This window comes from Talpa europaea (assembly GCF_964194135.1).
Source record: "Talpa europaea genome assembly, chromosome: 1".
Lineage (NCBI taxonomy): Eukaryota > Metazoa > Chordata > Mammalia > Eulipotyphla > Talpidae > Talpa > Talpa europaea.
The window spans coordinates 59,838,973-59,862,088 of NC_140073.1; the positions used below are offsets into that span (position 1 = coordinate 59,838,973).

A 23,116-nucleotide genomic window follows, 5' to 3' on the forward strand; every position below is an offset into this window, starting at 1 on the left:
ATATTGATTATACTACCATATAATTCTTTTACTTTCTGACAATATCTATCACAAATTAATGTCATTTCAGATTATGCATTTTCCTCATACTCAAATAATAAATTTCAGTGAAAATTTATCTTACTCTAAATAATCACTGTAATTTTATAAATATATTATTTTATTAAAGATATTTATAAGAGCTATGTATAAGAAAAACAATGTTATCTCTATGATTAAATATATTCGGAATGCATTTAGTATTGGTTACCTGTTCCTAAATATGAGTCTTAAAAACTCCACAAGATAATGAGTTTATAAATGAAAAAGTAAAAAGAAAGTTCTATAGATCTATAAGACTGTAGGGGAGTATACTGAAGCTTTGGCTGAGTACTGATCTGCTCATGTGTGAGAAGAATATACATACAACACTAAATAAAGAACTACCAGGGGGCCTCCCCTGGTTTCGCAGTGGTTGAGCGCTGAGCTGGGAAGCTTCCCACAGCCTCTGTAGCACTGGTTGGATCCCCTGCCCCAGAAGAGAGTCCCACATGGCATGACAAACCTCTCCTGCTGTGCTCGTTGCTCCCCTCAGCAGTGTATTTTGTCAGTCTGCCTGTTCTGTTCCCTGCTCTGGCTCTGGTGAATTCTCTCACCCTCCCATGCTTCTGACTGTACCCAGTGCTTGTATAAATAAATAAATAAATAAATATTTAATAAAATAAAATAAAATAAAATAAAATAAAAATAAAGAACTACCAGGATGTCATAAACAAACAATTCCCTCACTTCACACAAATTGTAAATTACATTGCCACAAGCCAGAATGGAAGAAAATAAAAGCAAAGCAAACAATCAAGCTGAAAAATTAGGCAGAAGATCTGAATAGACATTGTTCCAAAGATGATACAAAGAAGGTCAACAGATGTTAAAATCACTGTCTCCAGGGAAACACAAATATGAACCACATTGAGGCTTAACCTCACACTTGTCATAATGGTTATTATAAACAATGAAACCAACAAAAACAAGAGATGCATATTGAGAACAGGGAACACTTATGCACTGTCGATGAAAAATAAAAATTAGTGTAGCCACTATGAAAAATATTATGCAGGTTCCTCAAAAAATTAAAAACAGATCTACCATATGGTCCAACAATTTCACTTCTGGATATTTAGACAAAGGAAATAAAATTTCTATTTTGAAGAGGTATTTGCATTTGTATGTTCACTGAAGTATAATATACAGAAATCAAGACAGGGAAATAATCTAAATGCCCATCTGTACACAGATGAATGGATAAATAAAATGTGATATGCAAAGTGATATATATGGGTATGTGTATATGTACGAATATACATATATATATATATGTTTACATACAAATTTTGGTCAACTATAAAAATGAATACAATTCTACCCTTTTGCAAGAACATGGATGAAATTTGAGAGTATTATGACAAGTAAATCAGAAAATGACAAATAGTTTATGATCTCATTTAAATGTAGAATCTTAAAAAAAAACCTCAAAGAAAGAGAATAGGTTTATGGATGCTAAGATGGAGAGTGTGAGCAGAAGATGGATGAAATTAGAGTAAAAACTTTCAGTTATAAGACAGTAAGTCCTAGGGATATAATATATATCACTATGGTTGTGTTTATAGTTAATAATACTGTATTTCACATTTGAAAATTGTTAGGAGAGTAGATAACAAAAATTCTCAATATGTAGAATAGTAAAACTAATGCAAATTTCTGCTGTCTCCAGGGAATGCACCTTAGCTCTAAAGGTAAACTTGGGCTCAGACTAAAGGTTTGGATAACAAAGCTACAAGAGAATGGGACCCAAAGGAAGGCTATTTACATCAATTAAAATATACTTCCATCCAAAAATAGGTAATAAAATATAGGAAAGAACACTATGTAATGGGGCCTCCCCGGTGGCGCAGCGGTTGAGCGCTGGGTTGCGAAGCTGCCCACAGCCTCTGCAGCGCCGGTTCAATTCCCGGCTGCTCCCCGGCCACCAGAGGAGGGTCCCACATGGCGTGCAGACCTCTCCTGCCGCCCGCTGCTCCCCTCAGCAGTGTACTTCGGTCCTTCTGCCTGCTCTGCTCCCTGCTCTGGCTCTGGTGAATTCTCTCACCCTCCCGCGCTTCTGACTGTACCCAGTGCATGTATAAACGAAACAGACGAACAAACAAATAAATAAATAAAACATGCCTCTATAAAAGAAAAAAAAAAAGAACACTATGTAATGATTAAAGAAACAATATATCAGAGAGACAAAGCACCCATTAATGTATGCTAATCAAAATTAAGTAGCAACAAAATATATAAGGTAATTACTAGGAAACCTGAAAACAGACTTGAGAAAAACATATTTGTAGCAAGCAATTTCAACACTATACTCTCACCAATGGACAGATTAGTAAGAAAGAAAATAAATAGGGCACAATATAATTAGACCACATGGGTTAACAGACATTTATAGGGTACTGCATCCCTTCCCATAAATACACATTTTTTGAATTACACATATGACATTTTCCAGGATTGAGCAAACACTGGGTCACAGACAAGATTACACAAATTCATGAAGATTGAAATATTACTAAGCATCTTTTCTGACCACAAAGGTATCAAACCAGAAATCAACCACATAAATGAAATCAGGAAAACCTCTAACACATGAACACTTAAAATATATACAGCTGAATAACTACTGAGTTAAGGAAGAAATAAAAAAAAAATGTGAAACAAATGAAAATGAGAACACAAAATCCCAGAAATTATGGGAAAAACCAAAACAGTACTAAGAGGTAGGTATATAACCATCCAGACCCACATCAAGAAACAAGGAATAGATCAAGGTCGCAAGGGTAGCAGAGCCCCTGTGCCATTGTTGCAAGACTGAGACTCCATGATCGATCCACCTATGGAACTGAAAGAGGGTGGGCTCCACAAACAAAGGTGAGCATGGACGTGTGCAAGTGGAGCAAGGTCCCACACCTGCATGTGTTTTGGAACTGAGTAGAGCTGGGCGGGATCCACCATCAAGGTGAACTGCAGACACAAGGAGAGTGCAGCCCCTGCGCCATTGTTGGAAAACAGAGACCCCACGATAAACTTTGGGAACTGAGAGAAGGCAGTCCCCACAAGTGAAGCCAGAGACCTTAGGATCCCGACCGGAACTGAGTAAATACAGAGGAAGGGGATCTTCAGGGACAGCACCCATCAACATATCCACAGCATCACCGCCCTTATGGAGTTTTGGCTAATGGTGCTGACCTCAGTCTGGTAAACAGTCCCTGATATCCCAGAAGGAGACCCCAGTGAGATGCCTGTCAGTACCAGTGGCAAAGTATCACAACACATAGAAAAATTAGAAAACAAACAGGATGCAGGAAAAATACAAATAACCAAGCAAACCTTCAGGGGAAGGACACTTCACGAATAGAAAATCAGCCACCAGAACAAAACAACAATGGCATGGAAGAACTTGTCTGCCTGTTAGATAGAGAGTTTAAAGTCATCATGATTAAAAAACATGAAGTAGACAAAAAGGGAAAGAACAATATGAGAAAAAATAACTAATGACTGAAGAATGAAATTGAGTCTTTAAGGAAGGAAATGAAAGAAACAAGGGGATTAAAAGATTAATGGAGGAACTAAAGAACTCTGAGAAAAGCAACAAAAACAGAATTAATGAAATGGAAGAATGAATTAGTACTCTTGATGATACAGAAATAAAAATAAACAAAAGAAAAAAAGGAGAGAGAAGTACAAAAGAAAAAGAATGAAGACACACTTTGAGAACTATCTGACTCCACAAGGAAAGGAAACATAAGTGTTATAGGAATCCCAGAAGGTGAGGAGAAAGACAAAGGAACTGTGAAACTATTCAAGAAGATAATTGAAGAGAACTTCCCAAGCATGAAGGAGATGAAAATAGACATCCAAGAAGCGAGAACACTGAATTACCACAACAAAAACAAAACTCAGCAAGACATATAGTAGTAAAGCTTTTGAGAATCCAAGACAGGGAAAAATAATGACACTGACAAGGGGGAAGAAACAGATAACCTGTAAAAGAAAACCAATCAGGCTGACATCAGACCTCTCCAAAGAAACACTAGAGGCAGTGGCCTCCCTCATGGCACAAGGGGTTAAGATGCAACCTATGAAGCTATCCACATCTACTGAAGCATGAGTTTGATCCCCAGCCAGGGTGCTACCCACATGGTGCAGCAGACCTCTCCTGACTCACCCACTGCTCCCCTCAGCAGTGTATTTCAGTCAGTCTGCCTGTTTTGTTCCCCACTCTGATCTGATGAATATTCTCACCCCCAACACCTCTGGCCTGTACCCCAGTCCTTGTATATATAAATAAATAAATCTTAAAAAAAGAAACACAATGGGCAAGAAGAGAATGGAGTGACATATTCAACAAACTCCAGGACAACAAATGCCAATCAAGAATACTTTACCCTGAAAAGCTCTCCTTCCCATATAAAGAAAAAAAATTAAGGACCTTCTTAGACAAACAGAAACTCCAAACATTCACTACAAGTAAACACCCACTCCACAAAATACTACAAGAAGTTCTAAAGCCAAAACCAACAGTGGAATGAATAGGAAGAACAGAATAAAGTAAGGAATAGAACCACAAAATGATAAACAAAATGGCAATTATAGACACCAATATATCAATATTAACTCTAAATGTAAATGGATTAAACTCATCAATAAAATGACATAGAGTAGCAAGCTGAATTAAAAAAACAAAATCCAACTTTTTTTCTGTCTCCAGAAAACACATTTAACTACAAAAGATGAACAAAGACTAAAAGTATAAAGTTGGAAAACAATCCTACAAGGAAATGAAACAATAAAGAAGGCAGGAACAGCTATACTTATATCAGATGAAATAGACTTCAAACTAAAAAACATGAAAAAGACACAGACAACACTACATTATGATTAAGTGGACAAAATATCAGGAAGATATAAAACTCATTAACATATACTCACCCAATGAAGGAGCACCAAAACATATAACACAATTATTATCATCTCTGAAAACAGACATTAGAAAAAGTACATATATAGTAAGAGACTTCAAAATCCCACTCTCACCAATGGACAGAGCAATGAGGAAAAAATAAACAAAGATACTGGACTAGAGCCCTAAATAAAGACCTAGACTTTATGGGTTTAACAGATATCTATAGAACACTACACCCAAAAAATTTTGAGTACACATTTTTCTCAATGTGCAGAGATCATTCTCCAGAATTGGTCAAGTGTTGAGCCACAAGTTAAACATCAACTGATATATTAAGATCAAAGTCATTCCAACTATCTTCTGTGATCATGAAGGCATCTAACTGAAGTAAAACATGAAAAGAAAGCAAGGAATCCTCCCACTTCATTGAGATTGAAACCCACGCTACAGGGAGACCAATGGATTAAAGAAACGATCAAAGAAGAAATTAAAAAAAATACTTTAAGTTGAACGGCAATGAGGACACCACTTTTCAGAATGTATGGGACACAACAAAAGTAGTAATAAGAGGAAAGTGTATAGCAATACAGGCTCATATCAAGAAACAAGAAAGAACTCAAAGAAACAACCTCCTATCTCAAAGAACTAGAAAAGCAACAACAACAACAACAAACAGTAGAAGAAAGGAAATGATAAAAATCAAAGCAGAAAGAAATGAAATAAAAACTTAAAAAAATTCCAAAAGATAAATGAAACCAAAAGTTGGTTCTTTGAAAAAATAAACAAAATAGACAAACCTCTGGCCAGACTCAAAGGAAAAAACTGGAGAAAACACAAATAAATAGGATAATAAATGAAAAAGAAGAAATTACCACAGACTCAGTAGAAATCTAAAGAAAAATCAGAGATTATTATGGACATTTATACACAAACAAGTTCAACAATCTAAAAGAGATGGACCAATTGCTAAATCGTTATAATTATCCAAAGCTAGATAAAGAAGAAATAGAACACCTAAACAGACCAATTACAAACAGTGAAACTGAAACAGTAATCAGACCACTCCCCTAAAACAGAAGCCCAGGGCCAGACAGCTTCACAATAAATTCTATGAAATGATCAGAAATAGTGAACAATAGGATAGTGCCTATCCTCCATAAACTCTTTAAAAAATTTGAGAAAGAAGGAATACTATGAAATGGCTTCTATGAAGCCAATGTTACACTAATACTGAAACCAAACAAAAGAACACAATAAAGAAAATTACAGGCAAATCTCTCTAAAGAACACTGATGCAATCTTCGCTAACAAAATCCAACAATGCATCAAAGGGATAATACACTACGATCGAGTGGAATTTATTCCAGGGGCACAAGGATGGTTCAATATCCAAAAACCAATTGATGTAATCCAAGACGTTAGCAAAAAGAAAAAAAAAATATGATAATATCAATAGACCCTGAGACAGCATTCAACAAAGTACAACACCCATTTATGATAAAGGCCCTTGAAATTCTCGGGATACAAGGAACATACCTCAACATCATAAAGCCCACAGCCAATTTTATTCTTAATGTTGAAAAAGCTGAAAGCCTTTCCTTTAAGATCAGGAACAAGACAAGGATATCCTATCTTGCCACTGCTTTTCAATATAATACTGGAAGTCCTAGCCAGAGAAATAAGACAAGAGAAAGACACACAAGGGAATATAAATAGGGCAAAAAATAATTAAAACTATCACTATTTGCAAACAATATTGTGATATATATAGAGAACTCTAAAAACTCCACAAAAAACCTAATCAAAATAACCAACTAGTTCAGTAAAGTAGCAGGGTACAAAATCAACACACAAGCATCAGTACTCTTCCTATATACAATCAATCCGAAGAAGAAGAAATCAGGAAAACCATCCCTTTTATAAATGAAACAAATATAATCAAATACTTGGAAATAAACCTAACAAAAGAGGGGAAGGGCATATACAAAAAAAAAATTACAAAACATTGTTAAAAGAAATAGAGGAAGGGCCTCCCCTGGTGACGCAGCAGTTGAGTGCTGGGCTGCGAAGCTGCCTGCAGCCTCTGCAGCGCCGGTTGGATCCCCAGCCACTGGCGAGGGTACCACATGGCACGCAGACCTCTCCTGCCATGCCCGCTGATCCCCTCAGCAGTGTACTTCTCATTCTGCCTGTTCTGTTCCCAGCTCTGGCTCTGGTATGTTCTCTCACCCTCCCACGCTTCTGTCTGTACCCAATGCTAGTATAAATTAATATATATATATATATATTTATTAAAAAAAAGAAATAGAGGAAGACACAAAGAAATGGAAAGACATCACCTGCTCATGGATTGGAAGAATTCACATTATTAAAACACATTGTACAACAATGAAGGATGATGTAGTAAACATATTTAAAAGTGAAAAAATGAATAAACAAATAAATAAATGCAATGTCTGTCCTACCAAAAGCAATTTACAGACTCAATGCTATTGCACTAAAAATCTCAATGACATTCATCAAAGAAATATAAATAGAAAAAATGTTGATGAAATTCATATGGAGCAACAACAACAACAACAACAAAAAAACAAGCTTTCCTGACTAAATCAAGGGAGAATGGAGGTATCACACTCATAGACTTCAAAATATAATACAAAGCCATGACAATTAAAACAGTATGGTACTGGAACAAAAGCAGACACACAGACCAATGGAACCAAGTCTTTGACATAGGAGCAAAGAATATGCAATGGAACAAGGAAAGTTTGTTCAATAATTGGTGCTAGGAATACTGGACCACCATAAACAAAAGAATGAAAGTAGACCACAACCTCACACCATGCCCAAAAATCAACTCAAAAGAGATTAAAGAACTGTACATAAGACCTGAAACCATAAAATATGTAGAAGAAAATATAGGTACAACACTATAAAACATACATCTCAGTAACATCTTTAAAGACTCATCTACCAAAGCAAAGAAAGTGAAGGAAAAGGTAAACAGCTGGTAAAAGCTTCTGCACAAAAAAAGAGACACTGACTAAAACAAAGACACCCTGCTGATTGGGAGATGATTTTTGCACTCCATACAACTGATAAGGGACTTATCACAAAGAGAACTCCCATGACTCACTAAAAACAAAGTAAACAATCCAGTGAAAAAATGGGCAAAAGAAGTTAAAAGACACTTCTCCAAAGAACAAGTGTAAATGGCCAACAGGCATCTAGAAAAATATTCTACATCCCACATAATGAGGGAAATGCAAATCAAAACCACAATGAGATACCACCTTACACCTTTAAGAATGACACATATTAAAAAAAAAAAAACTAGTAACAACAAATGTTGGGGAGGATGTGGTGAAAAGGAACTCTCCTACATTGCTGGTGGGAGTGCAAACTGCTCCAACCACTATGGAAAACTGTACTGAGGTTCCTAAGACTTCCAAAAATGGAGCTTCCATATGATCCAGCAATTCAACTCCTAGGGATCTATCCAAAGGACACAAAAACACTGATTCAAAAGGATACCTGCATCCCTATGTTTATAGCAGCACTATTTATAATAGGTAAGACTTGGAAATAACCCAAATGCCCCAAAATTGTTGACTTGATCAAGAAGATGTGGTATATATATATATATATATATATATATATATATATATACACAATGAAATACTATTCAGAAATCAAAAAAATATGAACTAATTCCATTTGTAGCAACATGGATGGAATTGTAAGGGATTTAGCTGACTGAAATAAGTCAGAAAGAAAAACAAAAATTTCAGATCAAATATAGGGGAACTAAACAAGGCATCAGGGAAAACATAATAACAATATAAACCACAACAAAACAACACAAAAATAAACAGCTATAAATCAGAGACATTCTGCAGGGGACTGGAGGGAGAGGGATTAAAACGAGTGCAGAAAGAGCACGAGGGACTATGGTGATAGTGCATGGGTGAATTGTTGGTAGAGATTCTATGTGCACTATACCTGAGAAAAGAAAGCAAACATTATACAAAAATGAACAATGATGTAAAATATAAATAAATAATTACATTTTAAAAAATAAAGGTAAGAAAAATATTTTAAAAAGAAACAAGAAATAGGGCCTCCCCAGTGGTGCAGCAGGTTGAGTGTAGCATTTTGAGGATGCCCGCAGTCTCTGCAACACAGGTTCAATTCCTGGCCAGCCAGGGAGATACCCACATGATGCGGCAGACCTGGCCTGTCTCACCCACTGCTCCCCTCAGCAGTGTATTTCAATCTGCCTGTTCTGCTCCCCGCTCTGTCTCTGGTGAATCCTCTCACCCTCCCGTGCCTCTGGTCTGTACCCCAGCTCTTGTGTAAAAATAAATAAATCTTTAAAAAAACAAAAAACAAGAAATAACTCATAAATAACATTACAAAAATACAAAGCCAGAAAAATAAAATAAATAATAAAAATTAGAGCAGAGATAAATGAAAGAGTATCAGAAATATAGTAAAAAATATTAATGAAAGCAAAAATCGATTATTTTTATAAAAACAAAGCAGACTACCTATGGCTAGACTCCCTAAAAATAAGAGCAAAACCCCAAATAAACCAGATCAAAAGTGAAAAAAGACAAATTACAACAAATATTGCAGAAATTCAGAGAATTATGAGAATACTATGAAAATGTATTTGCCAATTAGTACAACATCTAGTAGAAACTGAAAAATTCTTAGAATTATATAGCCATCCAAGACTGAGTGACAAACTCGGAGTCCAGAGTGCTAACCATTACACCATGGAACCACACTGCTAATAACAAAATCAGATTAAGACAACACACACACAGAAAGAAAATTACAGACAATTTTACTAGTGAACACAACTATGAAATTCATCAAAAAGTTTTAGTAAACTAAATCTAGCAATACATTATAATAATGATACACCATTCACAAGAGCAAATTATACTATGAACACAAGCCTGGCTCAACATCTGAAAAACCAATCACTGTAATGTACCATATCAACAAAAAGGAAAGAAAAATAATATGAACATAATGAGATGTTGAGAAAGCATTTGATTAGATTCAACCTCCATTTATGAAAAATTGGGGATAAATGGAATTTGCCTCAATATAATAAAGATCATATATGATAAATTCACAGCTAAAATCACTCTCAATGGTAAAAAAAAGGGGGGGGGAAGCGTTTCCACTAAGATCTGATATAAGACATGGATGTCAATTTTCACTACTACTATTCAATATAGTATTAGAACTCCTAGTTACATCAATTAGGCAAGAAAAGGATATAAAAGGAATTCAGATTGAGAAAGAAGATATTTGCCCATCACATGATAAGATACCTAAAGAACCCTAAAGATTTCACTGAAAAACTAATTGAATCAATAAATCAGTTCAGCAATGTGTCAGTTTACAAAATCAATGCAGGAAAATCAGTTGCCTTCTTATATGCACACAATCAGCTAGAAGAGGTAGAAATTAAGAAAGTGAATCCAAACACCATTACAAAAACAAAAAAATAAATACATAGTAAACTCAACAATGGAATGAAGGGCCTATTCAAAGAGGAAAAAAAATAAGGCACCATTAAAAGAAACAGAAGACACTAAGAAAAGGAAAAGTATACCCTGCTCATGCATTGGAATACTAAAGATTGTCCAAATGGCAATCCTGTTGAAAGCAATATACAGATTCAATGCAATCCCTATCAAAATTCCAATGTCACTCTTCAAAGAAATAGGACAAACGTTACTAAAATTCACTTGGAACAGAAAAGATCCAGAATAGTCAAAGTAATTTTAACAAAAAGAAAACAGTAGTGCCATACATTCAGACTTCAAACAATACTAGAAATAAATAATAATTAGCATGGTACTAGAACAAAGACAAAAACAATAGACTTGAGAGCTCAGAAATAAACCCACACCTAGAACCTCCCTGGTGGCACAGTGGGTTGAGCGCCATGCTGTGAAGATTTCCTCAGCCTCTGCAGCATGGTTTTGATTCCCTGCTGGCCAGGGAGATTCCCACATGGCACAGCAGACCTCTCCTGCCTCGCCCGCTGCTCCCCTCAGCTGTATCTTTCATCTGGGGTGGAGGATTCAACAGAGACAGAGTGGGGAACAGAACAGGCAGACTGATGAAATACACCACTAAGGGGAATAGCGGGCGAGACAGGAGAGGTCTGCTGTGCCATGTGGGTAGTTCCCTGGCCGGGGATTGAACTCGTACTGCAATGGCTGCCTAAACTTTGACAGTACTGAGACTTAACACCTTGCACCATCAGGAAGACCCTATGGGACACTTATTTGATTTTCCAAAGCAGTTTTGTAATCTACTCTTTTTCCATAATTTTGTACATATCCACTAAAATAAATAGTCATACTTCCAAAAAAATTCTAATCATAAAAAAGATGAAATTACATGAGGTGACATGTGTTGACTAACTTCATTATGGCAACCATCTCTCTCTCTCTTCATATGCAATACCTATATGCCTATATGTATAAAATCATTGTATCATATACTTTAAATTTACACAGTGTTTTATGTCAATTATATCTTAATATATCTGGGTAAAAAACAATTTTTATTCCATGCAATAATAAAATGTAATGTATTTTGTAATAAATAAATTACCATGATAAAATGAAACAGTAATAAAATGTAATGCAAATATTCTAAGCACTGCAACTAAAAACTGAACTAAAAAGTCCCAATACACTTGACACAAAACCTGACAAAACTGAAAAGCCATATAAATCCAGAATTATTTTATGGTCCTGCAGCAATTTATAGAAAAAGAAGACTGTGAATAAGCATATTGAAGACTTCAGCACCAGTATCAACCAATTGGGACTAGTTAATGCAGAGTGCTCTACATAACACTATTGAATACAAATTCTTTTTGAAGACACATGGAACATTCACCAAGACAGACCATATTCTGGGCAATAAAACAGGTCTCCATAAACTTCAAAGGACTGAAATCAGGAGGAATACATTTTCTGAAAAAAAAAATCCAATTGAATTAGAAATCAAGATCATAAGATATCTATAAAATTCTCACATATATGGAAATAAACTTCTGCTTATCAAAGCAATAGATCAAAGCAGAAATTACTTGGAAAATTAAAAAAAACTATTTTGAAATGGATAAAAAATATAGCAAAATGTTTAAGATAGAGCAAAGTGATACTTACAGAAAAAATTAAACTAGTAACACTGCTATTGGAAAAGAACAAATGTCTGTGATCAATGACCTCAGATTTCACCTTAAAAAAACTAGTAAAAGAAGAGCTAATTAAATCCAAAATAAGCAGGAAGAAAAGATAATAAATAAGTATGAAATATATCATCTTATAACTTAAAAGATTATTATTAAAATCAGTTAGTCATATGAATTACTTAAATTGGATGAAAGTCAATTTTTGAATTAATACCACCAAAACACTGTGTGGTTTTTATTAAAATGAAAATAGAATAAATCATTTTGCTTTCATACATTCTGTCAACACTACTCTGGCAATAAGATAGTTTCATACCCTTCCAAGATTTTTGTAGGGAAAGCATAGTTATTTTTTTCAAATTTTACAATTTTTATAAAGGCCTCTCTTAAATACTTTATAATATGAGAATTATTTTCAAAGCACACATACATCATTTTTTTTTTGTTTTATATGTTTTTATCAACCATTAGCTAGTTTTAACCTAAGAGACATCTGCATGACCTAAGGAGTTTCTGAATGTCACTTTCACAAACTTAGTCAAGTCTTACTATTGGACACTGAAAATGTAAGTCAGGTTTCTGAGCTTAAAAGGGATGCAGAAAGGAGAAAGCAACAACAGGGTAGACGTGGGGAAAAGATGTCAAAAGCCAAAATTATTTCTTCCATGATAAATATGTGGAATGCTGAAATCAATAATAATATGGTACATAATTAAAAAATAAACAAAACAGAAGTGTCTTTTTAGCTCTTCTGCCCATTTGTTTTGACTGGATTGTTTTCTTTGTTCTTGTTGAGCCATGTGAGCCCTCTGTAAATCTTTGTGACCATTCTTTGTCAGTTGTACCGAGTGTGAAAATCCCCTCCCAATGAGTAGGGTGTCTCTTTGTTTCAGCCAATGTCTCCTGCTGTACAGAAGCTTTTTAGTTTGATGTAATACCAACTATTTATCTTTTCCTTTACTTTCTTTGCTTTAGGGGATGAGTCTTTAAAGATGTTACTGAGATGTACGTTATGTAGTGTTTTACTTATATTTTCTTATTTTATGGTTTCAGATCTTATGTTCAATTATTTTATCCATGTTGAGTTAGTTTTGTGTGCATGGTGTGAGGTAGTAGTCCAGTTTCATTCTTTTGCATGTGGCATTCCAGTTTTCTCACCACCATTTATTGAACAAACTATCCTTGTTCTATTGTATATTCTTTGCTCCTTTGTCAATAATTAGTTGTCCAAAAATGTATGTATGGCTTTATTTCTGGGTTTTCTATTTGATTACACTGTTCTGTGTGTCTGTATTTGTTCCAGTACCACACTATTTTGACTATTATGACTTTGTAATACAACTTGAAGTCAGGGAATGTGCTACCTCCATTCTCCTTTTTAGTCAGAGAACTATGGTTAGTTGAGTTTTTTTATGGCTCCATAAGAATTCCATCATTATTTGTTCTATTTCTTTGAAGAATATCATTGAGATTTTTACTGGGATTGCATAGAATCTATAAATTGCTTTCAGTAGGATGGCCATTTTAATAATGTTAATTCTTCCAATCCATGAGCAGGGGATTCCATTTCTTTGTGTCTTCTTGGATTTCTTTTTAAAATATTTTACAACTCTCTTTATATGGGCCACTCACGTCCTTTGTTATGTTTATTCCAAGGTATTTGATTGTTTCAATTGTAAATGGGATGGTTTTCTTAACTTCTTCTTCTTCAGATTAATTATTTGCATGTAGGAAGGTTATTGATTTTTGTGTTTTGATTTTTTATCCTGCTACTTTACCAAAGTGGTTTATTATTTTGGCTAGTGTTTCTGTGCAAATGGCCAATAGGTTTATGATAAAATGTTCAACATCACTTATAATCAGGGAAATGCAAATCAAAACCACAATGAGATACTACCTTACATCAGTGAGAATGGCACATATTCAAAAAAAAAAAAAACAAAAAACTAGCAACAACAAATGTTGGCGAGTATATGGTGAAAAATGAACTCTCCTGTACTGCTGGTAGGAGTGGAAACTGGTCCAACCACTATGGAAAGCTGTGTGGAGCTTCCTCAAACTACTCAAAATGGATATACCATATGACAAGCAGTTCTACTCCTAGCAATTTATCCAAGGAACACAATAACATTAATTAGAAAGAATACCTGAACCCCTATGTTTATTGCAGCACTATTTACAATAGACAAGATTTGGAAACAAACCAAATACCCCCAAAATAGATGACTTGATCAAGATGGGGTATGGATACACAATGGAATACAACTCATCTATCAAAAAATAAACTCATGCCATTTGCAGCAATATGGATGGAGCTGTAAAGGATTATGCTCAGTGAAATAAGCCAGAATGAAAAAGAAAAAAAAATATAATTATCAGATGTTTTCCCTTATAGAAGGATTATAGGGGAAACAAATAAGGGATAGGGAAAAATAATAAATAAAAAAATAATAGCCAACTATAAATCAGAGACATTCTGCAGGGGAGGGGGAGGGAGAGTGATCAAAACAGAGTAGGGAAGAGGATATGGGAATATGGTGATAGTTCAATAGTTCACGGTTGAATTGATGGTGGGAATTTTATGGGGACTACATACACATCAGAGGATAAAGCAGACATTGTACAGAAATGAATGCTGATGTAAAATATAAGTAAATAAATAGAAATAAGAAAAAATAAAACAGACATGAATTTAGTTAGAAATGAAAAGGTTCAGTTACAAATGACAACACAGAAATATAAAGGATGGTAAGAATCAACTATGAACAGGGCCTCCCTGTTGGCACAACACATTAAGCACACTACTGTGAAGCTGTCCGCAGCCCCTGCAGCATGAGTTCTATCCCTGGCCAGCCAGGGAGAAACCCATATGGTGCAGCAAACCTCTCCTGTCTTGCCCGTTGCTCCCCTCAGCAGTGTATTTCAGTTGTCTGCCTATTCTGCTCCCCACTCTGTCTCTGGTGAATCCTCTCACTCCCCACACCTCTGGCCTGTACCCCAGTTCTTGTATGTATAAGTAAATAAATCTTAAAAAAAGAATCTACTATGAACATCTTTATGCCAATAAATCTGATAACCCAGAGGAAATAGATAATTCTTAATATAATATAGCCTTCCAAGACAGAATAAAGACATAGTTAAAATAGTAATCAAAAGTCTCCTCCCAAAATGAAATCCTAGAACCAGGTGGTTTCTCCTAAGCCCTCAAAGATGAAAAAATACTTTTTCTTCCAAAAATCTTCCAAATATTTGGAGAAAATAGAATCCTTCCAAAGACAATTCATGAGGCCAAAATTAGGCGAGAAGGACATCACATAAATGAAAGAAAACTAGAGAGCAATATCTCTGATGAAGAGACATACTAAAATCCTCAACAAAATTTTAACACCGAATCCAGCTATGTATATATGGGATCATACATCATGATGAAGTAGAATTTATACCAGGGATGCAAGGATTTTTTAACACCTACAAATCAATTAGTGTAATTCATGGTATCAAGAAAAGGAAAGATAGAAGTCAGATGATCATACCAATAAAGGAAGAGAAAGCAAGTGACAAGATTGCTTTCTTGTCAAAACATCTATCAAAACTCCTATGACATTCTTCAAGGAAATACAACAAACATTATTGGTATGTACGGAACTACAAAATAACCTCAAATAACAAATGTAATTGTGATAAAAAGAAAAAGAATGGAGGTATAACACTACCAGATTTCAAACTATACTACAAAACAATAAATAAAACAGATGATATTGGACTAAAAATAGACACACAGATCAAGGGAATGGAACAAGAGCTCCAAAATAAGCTTAAATGGGCAGTTCATTTACTTCAAAGACGCTAAGAATATACACTGGAGAAGAGAAAGTCTCTTTAACAAAGGAGTTGTGTAAAGTGGACAGTCAAATGCAAAAGAATAAACGTACACCACTGTATCACCCCATACACAATAAATGCACTAAAGACATGTGTTAACACTAGCAGCTAAAGTACATAGGAAAAAAAAAAAAAAACATTGGTTTCAGTGATGTTTTGGGGAATTCTACTCCAATGGAAAGTGATAAAAAAACAAACATAAACAGATGGGATTTCATTAAACATCTGCACATCAAAATTAACAGCTATCATTAAAATGAAATGATCCCTTCAATCTGGAGAAAATATCTGTATGTACTACATCTGTCATGGGGAAAATATCCAAGATATACAAAAAAACTCATAAAACTCAACAACAACAAAAATATAAGCCAATCTAAAAAAGGACCTAACAGCTAAAAAGACACTTCTTCAAAGACATACATATCCAGCCAACAGGCACATTAAAAAATGTTAATCATCATTTATTAATAAGGAAAATCAAATTAAAACCATGCCACACCTGATAGAATAGTCCATAAGAAAACATCAGATACAACAAAAGTTCGTAAGACTTTGGAAAAAGGGGACCCTCGTACATTGTTGATGGGATATACACTATACTGAAAACCATTTGAAGTTTTCTCTAAGTACAAAATAGAAATCTTTCTTATGATCCACCAAAACCACTCCTAAGTATCTCTATAAAGAATTTGAAAACAGGGGCTCCCCTGGTGGTGCAGCGGATGAGCGCTGGGCTGCAATGCTGCCTGCAGCTTCTGCAGTGCCGGTTGGATCCTCGGCCACAGGTGAGGGTCCCACATGGCACAACAGACCTCTCCTGCCACCCGCTGCTCCCCTCAGCAGTGTATTTCGTCAGTCTGCCTGTTCTGTTCCCTGCTCTGGCTCTGGTGAATTCTCTCACCCTCCCACAATTCTGACTGTACCCAGTGCTTATATAAATAAATAAATAGATCTTAAAAAAAATGAAAACACTAATTTGAAGGAATATACCCACTTCTGTCTTCATTTAGCAGTACTTATGCTATTTATTCCAGATGTGAAAACAACCTATGTGCCCAAAGACAAACGAGTGGTACATATAACTTAGTGGAAAGCTATAAAACAAATTTAAAAAACAACCAAAAAATCCACAAACAAACATGAAATATTGCCACTTGGAACAATATGAATTGAACTGAAGGTGATTATACTATGTGAAATAAATTAGAAGGAAAAAAAATACTGGTTTAACTCATATGTGGTACGTAAGGGGACAAAGAAAAGGAACTATCAAATCAAAATAAACCTTTGGGCTCTGACCGTAGAACTGAAGGTATTTAAGGGGGTGATTTTAGAGTAAAGTGTGGAGGGGTCCCAGTGGTCTGTGGTGGAGAATTACTGGTGATTTGATAGTTGGTGTGGTTTGGAAACACATCTGAAAAGCTTACATAATCCTGTAAACCAATGTTACAGCCAAAAAAAATTAAAAATTAAAATAAAAGTTGGTAAGATAATTTTATAGAATTATAGACTATTTCTAAGCCAAATTTGATTTGGCATTACAGATAATCAAGTTGAAACCTGATAACTGGCTTGCTTCCCTCCTTGGATATCACATCCAATTTATCACAATTAAATCCTTATGTGACTTGTACTTTGTGTATTTATTACTAATTTATCTTTTAAAACTTCATATAATGACTAAAAAATATTGAATTTGGCCATTAGCCACATGTCAAATTTGATAGTAATAGTACTTACCCTCTATTACATTTTGCTATTTCATCAAACAGAAGTTTCCACCTAGGACGTCCAATAAATAGTCTTGAATTCAGTGCTTCATATTTTTCTCCAATTATCTTCTGTCAAAAACAAAGCACTATATTTTATATGACCCAGCACTGTACAAACAACATATTTTTCTACATCATTTCTGCTGATAGTGTGCTTCCGACCAAATTGCTGTGATATAAAGACCACAAGTGCCAAATGACATATTATTAAATACTCTTATTTGGAAGCATCATTTCCTTCTGCTTTCTCTTTAAAATCCTTTATCTTCTTGAGTGACACTATTTAAATGGCCTTTTTTTACTACACTTCAATTGCTTGCTTCAAATCTAAAGAAATGAAATATTAAGGGCCTCCCCTGGTGGCACAGTGGTTGAGCGCTGGGCTGCAAAGCTGTCTGCAGCCTCTGAAGTGCCAGTTCGATCCCCGGCCGCCAGCGCCAGCGAGGGTCCCACATGGCGCGACAGACCTCTCCTGCCATGCCCGCTGCTCCCCTCAGCAGTGTGCTTCTTCATCAGTCTGCCTGTTCTGTTCCCCACTCTGGCTCTGGTGAATTATCTCACCCTCCCACGCTTCTTACTGTACCCAGTACTTGTATAAATAAACAAACAAATAAATAAATAAATAAATCCTTAAAAAAAAAAAAAGAAATGAAATATTAAGACAAAGACCGGTTCTGAACTGTTCACTCTCAAAATCAGACACTGTACATAAATTTTAATGATGTGTATGTGCACCACATATCCAGTTGCCATATAACTCTTGTCATAGGAGTAAAGTAATACAAGTAATGCAATACAAATCTTATCATCATAAATTTGGGGAGTTGATCCTGCACAAGCCAGCCCAAAACAGAAGAGCTCTGTCTTAGATCTGATAACAAGTAACTTCTAATGGGCTATTGTTGCACTTTACAGAATCTGAAATCCCAGTAAAGAGTCAGAGGGAAGACCAGAAAGGAGAAAATGTGTGAGTCCCAGGCAAACAAGCTAATAAATAAATATAACTTATGCTCCATGCCTCAATTTTAATAATACTATGACAATACTAGTGACAATATTGAATCTCTTCGTGAGAGTAGTAAAAAAGAAATATTTTTACATATCAAGTAGGGTGTTGCAACAGGAACTTTGTTGTTCCTTTGCAGCAGAAACAGGATGAGGGACACAGCAGTCATGGAGCAGGTTTGCAAGGCAAGACTCTGCTACTTGAGCAGAAGTTCTTGTGTCATTAATTAAAGCACACGGGCTAGTAAAATCTGATCATGCGACAATGATATGAGGAATAAAGTCCAGAGGGTGGGAGAGGAATGGGGGGCAGAGTTTTACGAGGGGCATTAAAGGGGCATCATGACTCTATGTCAACAGCCATTTGTGTCGGCGAAGAATTTGATGTCATCCCAGGAAGAATTATCTGAGACCGACATGGAGAGAGTCAGGTAATCATTAACAGCAGCTTAGGTGTCCTGTGACTGACTCCTGACAGGAGCTATACTTGTAGGTAGTAAAGGAATTCTCTGCTGTGATTTGTAGATATTAAATAGGTCACAGTTGCCCATGAGCCACAAGCTAATAGCCAGCTCATAGGAACCCACATTAGGGTAGAAATACAACTAATAACTAGGGTTAATTTAAATATGATGTAACTTACAAGCATACTAATTTTGTATTCAACGTATCATAGAAAATGTGATCAAAAATAGTAAAATAAAGTCTGTGAAAGCTTTCATGCCCAGATTTATGCACCTATTCAGCTTTTCAATGTTGCAAGTCAATATCAACTTTTAATCTGTAATATGGAGATACTAAGCAATATCATATTTTTCTTAAACATTAGAATTTCATGAGAAAATGCATGTTAAATACTTGTCACAGTATCTAGGACAATGAGTAAATAGCATGTGATGGCTATTACTACTTTATTAGTTTCCCTTGAGGGAAGTAAGCTTAATTGTGCATGACCTCATCTTCTCTCCCCACATAAAATCTTTCCTCCATGAACACAATTACAAGACTGTTCACTGATGGTCTGCTCTCTAGAGGCAAAGAAATTGAGACAATAGAGAGGAGGAGAGGAGAGAGAGTTGACCTTGAAAAGTCAGCTCCTGTTCCTTGCAAGGATAAGAAATGAAAGGCATATGTAGTTGAGTTTTCTGAACACATTCTGAGAGTGGGTGCCCTCTGGGAAACTTCTCTTTAAAACACTTGCAGAAATTCTGTTCCATTATAGTTTTTACAGTGAATTTTCTATCATCAAAAATCTTGTTTAATTTATAATAACATCCAACCACATACCTGTAGCCCATCTGTTTGACTGAGGTACAACTGGACATTAACATAATCAGGTCTGTTCTCTTGCCAAAACTGAGAGGACAAAAAAAATAGATTTATTAAAATTATTTCATATATTCAAATATTCTCCTCTTCTTACATATATGAGTCTATAATTTGTTAAGATGAATTTTGTCTTATAGTCAATATCTAAAAGCAGGGCCTCCCCTGGTGGCACAGGCGGTTGAGCACCACACTGTGAAGCTGTCCACAGCCTCTGCAGTGCTGGTTTGATCCTGGAGGGCTGGTGAGGGTCTCACATGGCATGGCAGACCTCTCCTGTCTCACCCGCTGCTCCCCTCAGCAGTGTATTTCATCAGTATGCCTGTTCTGTTCCCCGCTCTGCCTCTGGTGAATCCTCTCACCCTCCCATAAATCTGGCCTGTACCCTGGTTCTTGTATAAATAAATAAATAAATCTTAAAAAAATCTAAAAGCAAATGTATATATATATTACACATACATATGCATGTGTACATACCTATATGTGTGTATGTACACACATATATATGCCAGATTCTAATCTCAGTAATCTGCAAACTGGCAGAATTAGGTATTTTGATGGTGGTAGAGGGAAATAATCTGTTAAATTTATAGAAGAAAACCTTGGTCCTGCCATGAAATGTCAATTCCTGTGTGACCTTGGGCAAGTCTTCTACCTCTCTGAGCCTCAGTTTCTTTTCTTTATTTAAAATTTCTTTTTTTAATATAGCCTTTTCAGCAAGACAAAAAAAACATATTGATTGGTGATTGCTGAAGGACATCATTAAACTCCCAATGTTTGATTTCATTTATTTATTTATTTATTTGTTTGTTTGTTTGTTTGTTTATTATTTGGTGCCCAAAGGCATCTCTGTACTGACTGACCCTTCTAGTTCAACTATTAAAGAATTTCTCTCTCCAAGGAGGCTTGACATAAACATGATAATCTGTTTGGTGGCTCTTGTGATGGCCCATGACTGAAACATACAACAACCAAGTTGGAATTGAAGCAGTTCACTATTTGTTACCAAAGAGACTGGAAGCTCCTGGAAAACTTCACATCATTAATATCAGAGGTCTGGAACTCCATTCTTAGCTCAAACTAACCCATAAGGGCCGTGGCTAACTGTTGATAGGGTCAACCACCCTATCATATCAGATTAAACAGGTCCTAAGACTAGGATTGGATAGGAATGTATTATATCTATCTATCTATCTATCTATCTATCTATCTATCTATCTATCTATCTATCTATCTATCTTTCTATCTCATCAACAATCTGCCATACTTATTATTGGAAGGAGGAGATTCAGAGGAGTACAGAAAAAAGTCCAAAAAAAACACTTCAATGGAGTTGACAAACTTTTATAAATGTTTATTTATGGTACTGCATCCTTTTAGCAATTTGGTCTTTTTCAGTAAGTTAAGTGCCACCTGGAATTGTTCTGTTGTTTCTGTTGGAAATAAATGCACTTTAGCTGAACAAAAAATAAAATTTCTTTTTTTAATGTAAATAATTATTTTCCCCATCACTGTCTCTTGTACTCCCTTGTCCCTTCCCTCTTATCTTCTGACCTCTCAGGATATTTGTTGATGTATAGTAGTTTTGCCTTTTTTTTTTTTAGATTTATTTATTTATTTATACAAGCACTGGGTACAGTCAGAAGTGTGGGAGGGTGAGAGAATTCACCAGAGCCAGAGCGGGGAGCAGAACAGGCAGAAGGACCGAAGTACACTGCTGAGGGGAGCAGCGGGCGGCAGGAGAGGTCTGCGCACCATGTGTCACCCTCGCCAGGTGGCCGGGGATTGAACCGGTGCTGCAGAGGCTGCGGGCAGCTTCACAGCCCAGCACTCAACCGCTGTGCCACCGGGGAGGCCTGATGTGTACTAGTTTTTATAAATGTTTTTGTTGTTGAATTGCCTGCTATATGAATATCATGTATTTGCATTATCCTTTGAACATGTTTGGCTGCACATATATTTTTTTTTCAAATTCACTCCCCTTGTTGAAAATATCTGCATTTCATCCTTTCTTGTGGCTGTGTAATATTCTATGGTTTGTACATACCACATCTTTTTGATCCAGTCATCTATTGAAGGAAATTTAGGCTGCGTCTATGACCTAGATATTGTAAATAATACTGCTGTGATTTTTATAGAAAATATGGTTTATATAGTTGACGGCGTCATATTCTGTGAAAATATATGCTCAGGAGGATTGCTGGCTCATACGGTATTTGTATTTTTAATATTTTAAGATAAATCCAGATGGTTTTCCATAATGGTTTCACCAGTTCACATTCCCACCAAATGTGTAACAAGGTTCCTTTTTCTCCACATCTTCTCTAACACTTGTTTGGGGTTATTTTGATACATGCATGTCTCAGGGGTGTGAGGTACTATTGCATTGTGGTTTTATTACTTTGTTTTTCAAATTTAAGTGCCATCACCTTACATCTTCTAAGTGTTTTTGAAGTATAGAATTTTGCTGCTTCCCCCTCAGGTGTACTGACTCCAGCACAAATACCCACATATCGTCTGAGGCTTCCACCACCCCTGTACTCTCCCTACCTTGTTCTCGAGGCCTCAGTTATATGGTCAGCTTTTAAGGGCTGATTTTAAAATCTGCAACCTCTTATTACCCATAGGATAACAATCAGGGAAATGCAAATCAAAATCACAATGAGATACCACATTAAGCCAGTAAGAATGGCACATTAAAAAAAAAAAAAAACTAGCAACGACACATATTGACGAGGATGTGGTGAAAATGAACTCTCCTACATTGCTATCTGGAGGTTCCTCAGTCTATTAAAAATGGAGCTACCATACGACCTAGCAATTCCACTCCTAGGGATCTATCCAAAGGACACAAAAACATTGATTCAAAAGAACACCTGCACCCCTATATTTATTGCAGCACTA

At 35.7% G+C, this 23,116-nt stretch overlaps 1 protein-coding gene across 2 annotated transcripts in view; it reads right to left on the reverse strand.

Annotated features, from left to right (window-relative positions):
• The window catches only part of NOX4 (NADPH oxidase 4), a gene marked incomplete at both ends in the record, with an annotated part of 203,829 nt that overhangs the window by 2,196 nt on the left and 178,517 nt on the right, over window positions 1-23,116 (reverse strand). For both annotated transcript variants that reach the window (XM_084230445.1, XM_084230444.1), the window contains 2 exons: window positions 17,850-17,950; window positions 20,174-20,242. In XM_084230445.1, coding sequence (XP_084086571.1) covers window positions 17,850-17,950; window positions 20,174-20,242 — 170 coding nt within the window. The remainder of the gene's footprint in view (window positions 1-17,849; window positions 17,951-20,173; window positions 20,243-23,116) is intronic.